The 13,434-nt window shown below is 51.7% G+C and overlaps 1 protein-coding gene across 1 annotated transcript; it reads right to left on the minus strand.

The window, feature by feature from the left end:
• Positions 1-1,823: 1,823 nt before the first annotated feature.
• Sh2d2a (SH2 domain containing 2A) lies at positions 1,824-10,992 on the minus strand. The gene is made up of 7 exons (XM_075978650.1): positions 10,808-10,992; positions 9,773-9,927; positions 9,003-9,184; positions 8,418-8,507; positions 8,081-8,249; positions 5,816-5,971; positions 1,824-5,628 (listed from the first exon to the last, which is right to left on the minus strand). The coding sequence occupies exons 2-7, from the start codon at positions 9,881-9,883 to the stop codon at positions 5,290-5,292; spliced, it is 1,047 nt and encodes a 348-aa protein (XP_075834765.1). The 5' UTR covers positions 9,884-9,927; positions 10,808-10,992; the 3' UTR covers positions 1,824-5,289.
• Between the last annotated feature and the right edge of the window lie 2,442 nt (positions 10,993-13,434).

Raw genomic sequence — 13,434 nt, forward strand, 5'->3', positions numbered from 1 at the left:
AAGACTTTTGTCACCTTGCTCTCTGACCCCATATTCCTCTTTAGATGTCACAAAGGGTGTCCAAAGCCCCTGCTGGCCCCAGCAGTCATTCAAGTCAAAGCTGTTCGTGTGAGACATACATGCCAGGGAGGGCTCAGTCCCACTTCGTTTTGGGGGGTACCTTTGGTCTAAGCCCAAAGGCTGCAACTGTTCAATGGGCAGAATGCCCTAAGGAGACATACCTGCCCCCTGCGCTCTATCTAGAAGTTTAGGGATGTTCTTTGCTTTCTTACTTTCCATCTCCTGTATCAGTCACTCTTGTCTGCCTGCTCAGAACCTACCCTGAAGTGACTACACAAGTGTCTGGCGAGACCTTTCTTGGGCTTTCAGCTTTCTCTCTGATTCCGAGGGAGAGGGCATGGGTTCCCCACTCCTGTCTTCCAGTGCTTAGGAGGACTCTAGATCTTCAGCTGACATGGACTCGGCACCTATGGCTCCTCAGCCCCGATTAGCATTGAGCGAAAAGAGAAAACTGACTAGTCACTGGAGCTGGTGTTGGTGCCAAGCTGGGACAGCTCCAGTGGTGGCAGCACCCAGCTGTCTGGAACAAAACTGGGGGGAAGAGCCTGTGACACTGCTGTGCCTCAGCCAGGGGTGGGACCCAAAGGGCACCTGCTGCCTTAAGTGAGCATTAGTGTGATCAAGATGCCAGCCAGGTAGGGAGCTGCATAGAGAAAGGAGCAGCAGCAAAGATACCTCCAGTGATTCAGGTAGACTCTGGAGCCAGCAGAACCATGCGTGACCAGCCGAGATGAAAGTGAGATGGAGAGTGTAGACCTCTCCATGGCCAGGAACCCGGGTGGAGTTTTGCTGTTGGGCAGCGGGTCAGTCCTGAAGTGAGTCTGGGCAGGGAAGGGAGAAGACACCCTAGGGTGGGGTGGAGAAGGAAGAAGACACCCCAGGGTGGGGTGGAGAAGGGAGAAGACACCCCACGATGGGACGGGGAAAGGAGAAGACACCCCACGGTGGGGTGGAGAAGGAAGAAGACACCCCAGGATGGGACGGGGAAGGGAGAAGACACCCCAGGATGGGACGGGGAAGGGAGAAGACACCCCAGGACGGGGCAGTCAGGAAGACACCCCAGGATGGGGCAGTCAGGAAGACGGGCTCCCTCTGAGTGAGGCAAAGGCCGAAGCTCAGGAGGTTAGGAAGTTCCGAGAGAGTTAGGGAGCTGTTTCAGGAGTCCGCATCCCCCAAGGGCTCACACACTCCTAAGAGTTCTGAATCTTCGCCCTGTCTATAGCATCCACTCCCGTGCCCCTGGCTGCCCATTTAGCCTACCCCAGCTAGAGGAGAAGCACTTGGCAAAGGAAGGCTGTGTCCTTGCCCCAGTGTTTCTCAACTTCTGGTCAAAAGACCTATAACTTTGCCTGAGTGTCTTTGAACCCCTAACCCCTATGGACCACAGTGGGAGAGAGGAAAGGGTGGAGGAGGAGCTGGAAGGACTTCGATTCCTGTGGAGGGAGATTGTTGGTAATGATTTATTAGCCAGACAAGAACCAACACACAAATTCTAGCATCTGTTCTCACCAAACCATCGCTTAGACAACAGCAGCATTGGATTGGGGCCCAGAAATGAAGGCTCAAAGGGCCAAGGCTTCCTAAAGTCCAGTTTCTTCAGGAGGAAAAAACAGGGTCATAGGAGGCAGGACAACTTCCCTAGACACTTCTTTGAACAGGGTTCCTGGCGACTCTCAGGAGAGCTGTGTGTCACTATGATAGAGACCCCACATTTGTTCCTCTGATCTCCAGCCTGCTTTGGAGTTGGATGGTCCCTTCCAGAGAAGAGAGGAATCAGGGTGAGGACAGAGAACCCTGAGCAGGGGTTTTAATCCTTGACCTTGGCCCAGACCTTCTCTCTCTGGCTTCATTTCATTATTTGCATAATGAGGGAATTGAACTTAATCAATAAGGGCAAATGAAATGCGGCTCGTCTTCCCTCCCGCCCCGCGGCAGACATCACTCATCAGTCTTGGCGCTCTTCTCTGCTGGGTTTGGATGTGACCTTTCCAGGGCCGCACGCTAGGCAGCCGAGACCAATGGATTGGAGTTGGCATGCGGGATGACACCTCCTCGCCATCCGTGCCGCAGATGAAGGAGCTCAGCTCACGTGTAGTGTTACCACCTGCCTTTCCGAAGAAGGACCAGGTGTGTATGATGGTTCCGGACACTCTCTCAGGTCAGACATACCACCTAATGATGAGGCCTGAGGGGAGCCGTGCCTGTTCTGTCCTGAAGCTCCTGTCTACAAAGGGTATGCCTCCAGGGCAGGAGGGCTGATGAGGAAGGAGAGGCCTTTGCTTTGCCACAGAGTTCTCAGAATGTAGCTCTGCAGACAGAAGGACAGCCCTGGGTCATACCTTCTGTCTCTGGCCGATATTCTGTCTCTAGGAGAAGATATCTGGTCTTAACTCTTTGGCCTCCAGAGAGGGGATTTAGACTCCCACCCATATCCATTCATTCCTTCTGTCTCCTCTCTCCTCCATCCCCTCTTCTTCCTAAGCACCTGCTTTGCACCAAACACTGGGCTTCTCCATTGGGGATAGTTGAGTATCCCCCAGGGCTGCCCCTGGTATGTGGAAGGGGGAAGATAGAAGAAAAAAAAAGGAAGAATGGTTGTCCCAGGTGGCCAGTGGCCTACCAAGTGTGTCAGGGGGTCAGGCTGGGCAGGCTGTCCAGGGAGAAGGGCAAGTGGTCTTGAGGTGGGGTTAAGGGTTGCCAGGCAGCAGGCAGATAAGCCTGTAGCAGTCGCTAAAGGCAGGGCAGACTGTGAACTGGAAGAGGCTTAGTGTTGTTGGGGTTTCTGTCCTGCCTGGTTCCCGCAGTCATTAAGTCCCAAAGAAATCACACAGAGGTCTACATTAACTATAAACTGATTGGCCCATTAGCTCAGGCTTCTTATTAACTCTTATAACTTATATTAGACCATTATTCTAGTATATGTTAGCCACATGGCTTGGTACCTTTTTCAGCGAGGCAGTCACATCTTGCTTCCTCTGTGTCTGGGCCCACAACTGCATCCTCTTCCCAGAATTCTCCTGTTCTCCTTGACCTGCCTCTACTTCCTGTCTGGTTGTCCCGCCTATACTTCCTGCCTGGCTACTGGCCAATCAGCATTTATTTAAAGTATAATTGACAGAATACAGACCATGGTTCCCACACAAGTAGTTCTTGGTGAGCTTGGAGGAATGCGGCATGAGGGTCTGGAATGGGGCTGACCACCTGGGACCCTCACCGGCATGGAAGACCAGGGTCAGGCTACTGCTTCAGAAAGCCCGTTCTGACTTCCTTGGGAAAGAACGGGTCAGAAGTGACAAGACTGGTGTGCAGGTAAGCAGTTGGGATGCTCTTAAAGAAACGGGATATAGCTCAGGTGGTAAAGAGCTTGCCTAGCATGCACAAGCCCCAAGCTTGGTCCTTAGCATTGGAGGAACTGCTTGGGAGTGTACACTTGTGATCCCACTATGCAGGAGGTAGACACAGCAGGGTCAGAAGTTCAAGGTCTATCAGTTTCATAGTAACAGGAACGCTTGAGGTACACCCAACACCCTAGTAATCTTTGGGGGGGGGGCTGAAATGAGCAGATATCTGTAAGTGTTAAGCCAGCCCGCGCTACACAGTGAGACCCTGTCTTAAAAATAACACCAACAGAAAGCGTAATTCTTAGAAAAGTCTTGATGAGAAAACGGCAGGGACTAGAATAGGGGGAGAGGGCACATATTACTGACCTACAGAGTCTGAAGTATAAAGGGTGGAGATGTTTAGGGACCCCACATTTCTGACTGGATAGCTAGGTGCTGGGAGGTAATCATTCAGGATGTGGAACACAGGAGGACGTGTGTGTGTGTGTGTGTGTGTGTGTGTGGTGTGTGTGTGTGTGTGTGTGTGTGGTGTGTGTGTGTGTGTGTGGTGTGTGTGTGTGTGTGTGTGTGTGTGTGTGTGTGTGTGTGTGTGAGAAGGGTGAGAGTGGTATTGGCCCAAATGACATCTGAGTGGCTTTGGAACCATGGGGATGTTGCAGAATATTTGTTTACCTATGCAAAGATGTGTTGCGTTTGTTTAATTATGTAAAGATGGGTTGCTGTTTCACCTTGCCTGCCTACAGTACCTGAGTGTCTAATAAAAAGCTGATGACAATTGTGAGTGAGGGGTGTAGGTGGGGTGTAGGTGGGGGTGTAGGTGGGGTGTAGGTGGGGGTGTAGGTGGGATGTAGGTGGGGTGTAGGTAGGGTGTAGGTGGGGGTATAGGTGGGGTGTAGGTGGGGTGTAGGTGGGGTATAGGTGGGGTGTAGGTGGGGGTGTAGGTGGGGTGTAGGTGGGGGCGTAGGTGGGGGTGTAGGTGGGGTGTAGGTGGGGTGTAGGTAGGGTGTAGGTGGGGGTATAGGTGGGGTGTAGGTGGGGTGTAGGCGGGGTGTAGGTGGGGTGAAGGTGGGGTGTAGGTGGGGTGTAGGTGGGGTGTGGGTAGGGCTTCAGGCAGGGACAGTAAGGAGGAGGAATTTAGGATTGAGGAAGAGAGAAAAAGATGCCAGGGGCCAGACAGACAGACATGAAGAAAGCAGGAAAATAGGACATACAGAATGAAAGAAAGGTAAAATGGCCCAAGGCAAAACATAGATGAAGAGAAACAGGTTAAATTAGGTTAAAAGAACTGGTGGGACAAGCCTAAGCTAAGGTTGCACATTCATAATTAATAAAAAGTCTCCATGTCTTTATTTGGGAGCTGGTTGGCAGCCTAAAGAAAATGCTGACTACATGGGGAAGTCTGGACGGAGACAGGACCCGGAAGGCAGCAGCTGGCAAGGTCACAGGGAGTTCAGCAGGTGAAGGTAGAGCAGGGGTCTTTGGTGCCAGCAGAGAGGAAGTCTGAGGGGGGACCTGAGGTACAGAGTAGTGAGTCCAAGTCACAGCGAGGCGATTCCACATTCAGATGTGACTAAACTCTCCATGGGGAGGCCTCCTCCTCTGAGTCCACTGCTGGTGACAACTGAGATCCTAAGTGCCCTTCTTTGGGAGAGCTGGATCAGTACCACATGTGTCTGAGGAAGGCCTGACAGACAAGAGGCTGGCTGGGAGGAGGAAGGTTGAGGGAACCCTGTCTCCCTTAATTTTCTCTGAAGTAGAGGCAGGTAGGGCTTCACAGAGGTGAGCTTGTGAATGCCGAGGAGAGCAGACAGAGCCTGGAGTCTCAAGCCTGGATCTGGACAAAGGTCTCCAGCAGCATGGACCGCTCCGTCCTGCTTTGGTCCACTGGTTAGGAGGAGCTTCCTCTTTCTGCTGGCCTTGAGCTTTTCTTCCCTTGTACTCCCTTTACCTGGCCTCCTGAGATGGGCCTGGACCAGCACTTCCGGAGGACGGGGTGCCCAGTGGATGCTGTTCCAGATGGCCCCTCTACCTCAGCATAGATATTACTAGGGGCTTCCCCAGGGCTGCCCCGCCCCATGGCGTAGAAGGCTATGGGTTCATCAGGCTCCTGGTAGATGGGATTAATGGGTAGAGCCCGTTGGGGTCGTGAAGCAGGACTTGCATAGAGTTCAGATGGAAGCTGAGGCTTGGCCGGGATGGGAGGCCTGGGTCTGGGTGCTGGTGAAGTCTAGGAGAGAGGGCAGGGCCAGGGGAGGGAGCTGATGAGAACCATGGAGACAGGGTCTAAGCTCAGGGCTATCTCAGCCCGAGCCTCTACGCATGAGGTCCCTACCTTCCTGGCCTCTCCTTCTGACCTGTGTTCCCTCTCCAGACCCTGGCCCCTTCCAGTCAGGATGACTTGTCCCATACAGTACCTCCTTGGGTTGGGAGGGCCACACTTTCTCTTTTTGTGCTGGGGCCTGGGTCTGCCCCTGGTGGATGAGCAGGCTGTGCTGGCTGTCTGCATTCTCCTGTCTTTTGTTTCCGGAGTCTGATTCAGTCCTCAGGGAAAGTCCAGTCGGCTCAGCAGTCTGCAGGGAAAGAAGGAGGCCTGACGATTAGGGTGGGGTGGGGATGACAGGTAATGCAGGAAAAGCAATCAGGCCTGAGAGGGAGAGAGAGAAGTGAGGAGAGGGTCAGTTCTCCGTGTGAGGAAGACAGGAGATGGTGCTGAGGAGGCCTGGGAACTGTGGACGTGGACTCTGGCCACAGGGGTGTCTAGAACCGAACTTCATCCATCCAGAACTCAGCACCAAAGCAGTCTGTCTCATCTGGGCTTTAGGAGCCTTTACTTTCAAAATAATCGCCATGGGGATAAACCCCACGGCAGCTGGGCTTTATTTCTTCAGGCTCAAGAAGCTAATGTGTGGGCTACATGTTCAGAGACCGCCTCAGGAGAGACGACCCTTCCCACGGGGTAGCTACCCTGGGAAGCTCTGCTTTTAGCTCAGCACTAATGCAGCCTCTGCTTCTGTAGGCCAAGGCCACAGGGCTTTCTCAGGCTCCTACAAACCTCTCAAGGTTCTCTAGATCCAAAGGAGAATTCTTTTTCCTAGTGTCTATCCTGACCTTCCCTGACCTTCCTTCAGTATATCAGTAGTGTATCTACTGTGCTGCCCAAATGGCAGGAAAGTCAGCCTCAATACCCCACCACCCTCTAAAGATCTGCTCTGCTCACCGCCAGTCCTTCCATCTGCAAGGCTTCTCCAAGCTCACACACAGCCAGTGCCATCTTTAGACAATGGATGCCCGCCCCCGCTGGATCCTCCCACTCCCCTGACCATTCTGCAGCCTCTTTGTCCAGTCTCTCCAGCAGCACGGCAGGCCTTCCTGCTCTAGAAGGACCCAGATCTTCAGGCTTGGTTAGTGCTGGGCCTAGTTCCATTCTGGACCATTTCTCCAAACCAAATCCAGCCCTGTGGTTTCCAGCTGCCTTTATCCTGTGGATCTGGGGGTTGAACTCTGGACCTCTAGCTATACCCCAACCCCAGCTCCCTGCTTGACCTCTCAAACTACAAGTGTTGAGCTGACTCAGACAAGCTCCTCCTCTAGTCTTCATCTAAACATCCTCCTGCTTCCTCATCTAGTTCTGCAAAGACCCTGTCAGCTCCACCTTCTGAACAGCCAGCAGGGCCTCTTGCACTGTCTGCTCCACTATGCTAGCCCACTCCCTCACTTTCTGAAACACTGTAGCCGTCTCCACCCCTGGCTGCCTTTTCCGGTAGGGCCCTTACTTCTAACTCTCCAGTGTATCCTCCCCGGAATAAAACCTCAGACCCTTGTAAGAGCCACAGGGCCCCTTACCTCGTTTCCCGCCTTTCAGTTCATCAGTCATCCTGATCCATCCAAGGCAGCTTCCTCACGGCTCGTTATTCAAGCCCAGCAAGCAACCTCCCACTTCAGGGATTGGCCCTGGCTGTTACTTTAGCCCCAAATGCCTTTCCTCCAGCTGTCTTCAAACCTCCCCCTTTCACTTTGTTCAGGGCTCTGCTCCGATGTCCCCCACCTTCTCTGCTGTACCTATGCGAGATAGCGCTAACGAATCCCGTGACTCTCCATCACCGCTTGGCTTTCTTCCAAGCGCTCGCCCTTTCTGCTGTCAGATTGTTCTCTGTCTTGCTGATGGTGTCTGTCTTGTCTTCATGAAGGCCAGGCTATTATTGGGTCGCTGTTTACTTCCTCAGTGTTGGAGCAGCTCTCCACATACAGTGGTCAGAAGCCCCCCAGCCCGTGCACATTTTGAAGGTGTTTGGGGAGGGGGCTTCCTGACACTTCCTGCCAAGCTAAGCGGTGGACTGTGTGTCCCCTGGCATCCACCACAGTCTCCGCACTTGACCCCATCCTTGGACTGGTAGGCGTGGCTACTGTAGTAAGGTTTCTGAGAGAGATGCCCTCCCGTCATGGTCATCTCTCCTCCTCAGCCCCTGCTCCGCAGACTCAGTAAACCTAGCTTAATTTAACTTGGTTGCTTCCCTTTACCCTGCTGTCATGTGCTTTTCTGGAAGAGGAGTAGGTAGGCAAATGTGACCAGTCATGGGCTAGGATGAGAAAGGCAGATCCAGTAGCCGGGACCCGGCTGGGATGCTAGAAGTGGCGGCAACAACATTGTCCTCAGTTATGGATTTTGGGTAAGGGCTCACCTGGCGGGCAAGGGGCTGGGTGAGCATCTCCCCATAGGGACTGAGGGGACACGCTGTGTAGTGTTGAAGCAGGTCCTGAAGCTGCGCGTGGGCACTGTCTTCACCCAGCACCATGTGACGCCCATCCCCTAGCTGGGCAAGGAGGAAGTGACGGCAGCAGGTCCGGCTCCTGGAGGGGCCACTTTGAGTCAGACTCACCGTTTCTTCCCCCACCAAGCTGAGGGAAGAGCCCTGAGCCCTCCTTGGAGAAAGCAGGCCAGCACAGGAGCCAGCCCCTTGGTTAGCACAAAGCCCCACATCCAGTTGGTCATCGGGGACCCGAGGGCCCACTCCTCACCTGTAGGAAAGGACGAAGGTCACGGCGCTCTCGCTGAAGCGCACCAGATAGCATCCTTGAGGCTGGGGCTGCAGCAGCCTCTCAGCTTCCCTGCACAGTTGGAGAGAAGTGGCAGCCCTAACTCTTGTGATCTCATTTCTGTCTCTCAGGCTTTCCTAACCTCAACTTCACCCAAAGCAAGTATATCACGACTAGGTGGAGATGAGGGGTCAGGGATCCTACCCAGTGGGAGCTGCAGCAGCAACAGACTACATCTACTGTGCTGGAGTTTCAAAGTCAAAAGCTGTACTGGGGAGATGGTGAAAGAGAAGTGGGGTTGAGGAGTGGAGGATGGAGGACCTGCAAGGGTAGGAAGAAAGGAGAGGGCTGGACAGAGTTGCTAGAGATGAAGGGAAGAGGGGCTGAGAACATCAGCACCAGAGACCTAGAGCCAGTAGGATAAATGAGCCTAGGGAGAGAAACTGAGGCCCAGAGTAGGCTGAGCCAGAGCGTCCTCTCAGTGAAAGGCCTGGCAGTCATGATTTCCGGGCTGACTCGGGCCCCACAGCCCCTGTGCCTTCTGGCGGTTCCTCCTCCGTGACTCACCTCCTGGTGATGAAGCCATGGAACCAAACTGGGGCAGTCCTGAACAAGAGCCAGTGGGCCTGGGTCTTCTGGACCCAGGCTCTGGTCTCAGCTTGCAATGACAGGCCACCTTTCCCAGGTACCTCTTCCTCCTTGTCAGTCTTCCCCAGGACCCAGGCAGCTCCCGGGGCTGAGGCAGAAGCCTGGGTGGGAGAGAAGCAGCCATGACTAGAGGGCTTCTGACCCCAAGCTGCCTCCCTTATCCTCATACCAACCCCTCAGCCTGTCTTAGGGTCAGATTGTCCAGAAAGTCCTTCCCAAAACCACTGACCTAAATTTCTTCTGGGTTTCTGATGGCCTTCCATACTGGCCTCAGAGGCCAGGGGTGGTATAGGAGTCACCCCAGGCAGGAGAGGGTGGCTTCTTCTTTAGTAAAGGACACTGAATTGGTGTCTGGGAGGACAAGATACTGAAATAGGATCTTAAATGTTTTGGGCTAATGGAGGAGCTGACAACACGGACAGCTGTGTCTGGGATCAGTGCCTGACTGTGTCCTGGTCACTTGCTGATGGGGCCTGACCTTTCTAGGACCAGAGGAAGTTAGGGCAAGTGGCTTGCTCTGCATGGGAAGGAAGTGCTCTCCGCTTCCTCCTTCCTCTGCACCCAGCCCTGCCCTCAGCCAGCCATTCATTCCTGCGGGCTTTCTTCTTAACCCGCATCCAGTGCACACCCTCATCCTTGAGAGGGCGGGAGCCAATGAAGCAGCTGTACCCTTTCGTATTGCTACTCACCATAGTGTGGGCGGCCGTGGGCTTGAGCTGAACCTCCTGCTCCTTCAGAGCCTGCATGCTGAGCTTGCTCCCCCAACCCAAGTCCTGGCATCTCCCCTGAGTCAAGTTCATGGGCTGGAAGGTGCTGAAGGTTGGGGAGAGGGCCTCATGATTCCCTGTTGGAATGAAGGGGGTTGCTTGGGGTTTCTCAGGGAGGGATTGCCTCTTGTTCTCCCTCCCCCTGCTAAACCCAGGCTTAGAGTGTCTCTCAGACATCTCTGGCCAGGTGGTGGTGGCACACGGCTTTAATCCCAGCACTCGGGAGGCACAGACAGGCGGATCTCTGTGAGTTCGAGGCCATCCTGGTCTACAGAGGGAGTTGCTACAGAGAAGCTACAGAGAAACTCTGTCTTGAGAGACCAACTAAACCAAACCAAAAACAAACAAAACCCTTAAAACATCTCTGAAGGGACTTTTCCCTGACAGGCACAGTGGTGAGAACAGGTAAAGTGCAAGTGTATACAGGGAGAGTGGGCGGCATCTCAGGGACAGGAGCAGGAGCTAAGGTGTTCCAGAGAGACTGATGGAGAGAGGGGTTTGTCAATGAAAGAGAAACCCTGGGAACTAGGCTGGCCTTCTGATGGCCTGGAAGTCATGTAGAGAGGTAAATTCCTTCAGATCAGGGCCCTCTCTTGGTCTAGGCTCCTTCGCCTGCCATCTGCTTTTACCCTCTTGTTCTAGTCTCCTAAAGATCCGAGGACCCTGTCCCCGTCCTCAGGGATGCATAGATAGGGAGCCCCAAGATGGAGCAGGAATTGTGGAAACTATGGCACTTTGGCTTGGGTCAGCTGCTATTGCTGTGACATGGGAGCCCAGGCCCAGGAAGGCAGTAGGGGTAGGGAATCTTGAACTTCACACGTACCTTGGGGGCATGCCTGAGCCAAGCAGAACTCCAAAGAGGCAGGTATGTGTGCTCACGAAAGAGGCACACACTCAGTGGTGGCTCATCTGTCCCCTACTCCTTCCCCCAGGGACAGGAAATGTTAGTCTACTCACCTGCTTTGTTGTGAAGAAGATTCACGTCACAGAAAGCCCAGTAAGGCAACAGTCCCGGCCCTGGAAGGCAGGCAGCAGAGCGCCGGTGGCTTACTGTATAGTGGCCGAGGAGTTCTTCTGTCTGGCCTTTGTCTCCTCTGAAAGCTCTGTAAGATTTCTTAGAGATTCACAGTCAGAATTTTACATGAGGATGGAGGGGCAGGGCAGCAACAGGAAGGATGTGGGTTAGACTCTGGAAGAACTTTGCGTATGTGTGTATGTGTCTTTGTTTGTGCAATGTATGTGTTAGACCACAGGTGCACTTGCCCGTCTGTATATGGAAACTAAAAGCTGAAGCAAGCATCTTCCCCAACCATGCTCCACCTTATATTTTGAAACAGGGTCTTTCACTGTGTCTTAAGTTCATGATTTCAGCTGGACTGGCTGGTCAGTTAACCCCCCAGGATTCACCAGCACTGGGTCTACAGGCCTGTGCCCAGTTCTTACACGCAGGCTGAGGCTCCCAGCTCAGGTCCTCAAGCTCGTACAGCAGGAGCTTTGCCCATGGAGCCGTTGCTCCAGCATAGGAGACTCGTGAGACACTAAGGAGCCTGACATCTGTCCTTGAGCAGATAATGGAGCTGGACTAGGGCAACACTAAGCAGGTCCCTGTTAGAAGTGGCAGGGATAGTAGCTGTGGTTGAATCTGAACTGTCCTCACAGGTCTGTGCTGACTTGGGAAGCTGTGAGGTTTTAAGAAGTAGACTGGGGACCAGGAGCAGGTCACATGGGACAGGTAGCATTCTCTGCATCTTCTGGTGTCAGCACAGGAGACTAGATTCTAATACCCATGACATGGTATTTAATGTTACTTAGAAACAGAAAAGACTTGCCTGGCAGCGGTGGTGTGCCTTTAATCCCAGTACTTGGGAGGCAGAGGCAGGTGGAGTTCTGAGTTCAAGGCCAGCCTGCCTTACAGAACAAGTTTTAGGATAGCCAGGGCTACACAGAGAAATCCTGTCTTGAAAAGAAAAATAAAAAAAAATGAAAAGACCTAGTAGAAATTACTAGAAAACTCTTAGATCTAATAAAACAGTTATAGGATAGGAAAGCAATACCAAAAAGTGGCCTTTATATATACCAACAATGTACTCTCAGAGAAAGAAAATAATCCTATTTGTAGTAGATCCAAAAAGTTAAGTATGTAGGAACACACCTAACCAAAGAAGAGCAGGACAAGGAGAACTTCAAGACCTCGAAAAAGAAATCAAAGAAGGTTCTAGATGGTGCAAAGACATCCATGTGTTAGACTGGCATAGTTAATAATGTAAAAATGGCTGTACTACCAAAATTAATCTACAGATTCAATGCAATACCTATAAAATTCTAATGTCATATTTTACAGATCTAGAAAAACAATCCAGAAATTCATCTGGAACCACAGATGACTACAAATAGCAAAGTATCCGAAAGAGCAAGAACACAGCTGGAATATCACGGTAGCCAGCCTCAGTCGGAGCTATAGATAAAGCAGCCCGGAACAGGCATAGAAACGGAGGAGTGGACCAATACAACAGAACAGAGATCATGGACACAAACCCATAAAGTTGTGTCCCCTTAATTTTTGACAAATGAGATGGAAGCATTCAGTGAAAAAAGCTATTCAGCACATAGTGCTGGCGAAATTGGATGTCCACATGCAAAATAATGAAACCGGATTCACGTCTTTCATCTTGAGAAACAATCACTTTAAAATGGATCCAAGGCCTTAATTTAAAAATGGAAACTTCTAGAAGAAAGCATAAGGAATACTGTGCAAGACATCGGGGTAGGCAAGAGCTTTCTGAACAGAGTGCTGGGATCACAGGAACCAGTCCTGTAGAAAAGATGGACACGGCATGAAAATAAAAGTTTCTGTACAGCAAAAGAGACTATTGGAAACTGGGCGTGACTGCACCCAGCACTCGGGAGGCGTTCAAGGCCAGCCTGGCTTACATATAGAGACCCTGTCTCCAGAAACCAAAACCAAACCCCCAAACAAGGGGCTAATATCTAGAATTTACAATGAATTGCAGAGATTAAATGTCAAAGGAACAAAACTGCCAATCAACAAATGACAAATGAATTGACTGGGCCGTTCTCAAAAAAAGAAATGCAAATGGTTATTTGTTATTTGGAAGGTATTCAATAACCCTCGTCATCAGGGAGTGCAGTGCAAAACCAGTGTGAGGTCCCTCCTGGTCCCTGGCAGAAGGCTGTCGGCAACAAATCCTCTGTTTCAAGACATGTTGGTGGGGTACAAATTAATACAGCCATGTGAAAATCAGTTTGGAAATGCCTCAAAAAATTAAAAACAGAGTTACCATGTGACTCAGCTATTTCATTCTGGGGCATCTACCTAGAGAGAGCCACACCCTGCTACAAAGATATTAGCGCCCCCCCCTCTACCCCACCGTGTTTATTGCTGCTTTATCCACTGTGGCGAGGAGATGGAACCAACCTAGATGTCATCAGCAAATGAAGGTTAATTACAACCTGGTCTGCATATAAAATGTGATATTACTCAGTGACAAAGAAAAATGAAATCACAAAATTTAGCAGATCAGATGGACTTAGAATGTACAAAATTAAGTGAGGAAAAGAAACCA

This window comes from Microtus pennsylvanicus, chromosome 7 (genome assembly GCF_037038515.1).
Source record: "Microtus pennsylvanicus isolate mMicPen1 chromosome 7, mMicPen1.hap1, whole genome shotgun sequence".
Taxonomy (NCBI): domain Eukaryota; kingdom Metazoa; phylum Chordata; class Mammalia; order Rodentia; family Cricetidae; genus Microtus; species Microtus pennsylvanicus.

Excerpts from the sequence above, each read along its gene's own strand:
- Sh2d2a (XM_075978650.1), bottom strand. The coding sequence starts at position 9,883 with ATGAACTTGACTCAGGGGAGATGCCAGGACTTGGGTTGGGGGAGCAAG. Across the intron at positions 9,185-9,772 it reads CCACGGCCGCCCACACTATG|GCTTCTGCCTCAGCCCCGGG; the intron begins GTGAGTAGCAAT and ends TCTCCCACCCAG. Across the intron at positions 5,972-8,080 it reads CCCAGCCCCTTGCCCGCCAG|ACTGCTGAGCCGACTGGACT; the intron begins GTGAGCCCTTAC and ends CTTTCCCTGCAG.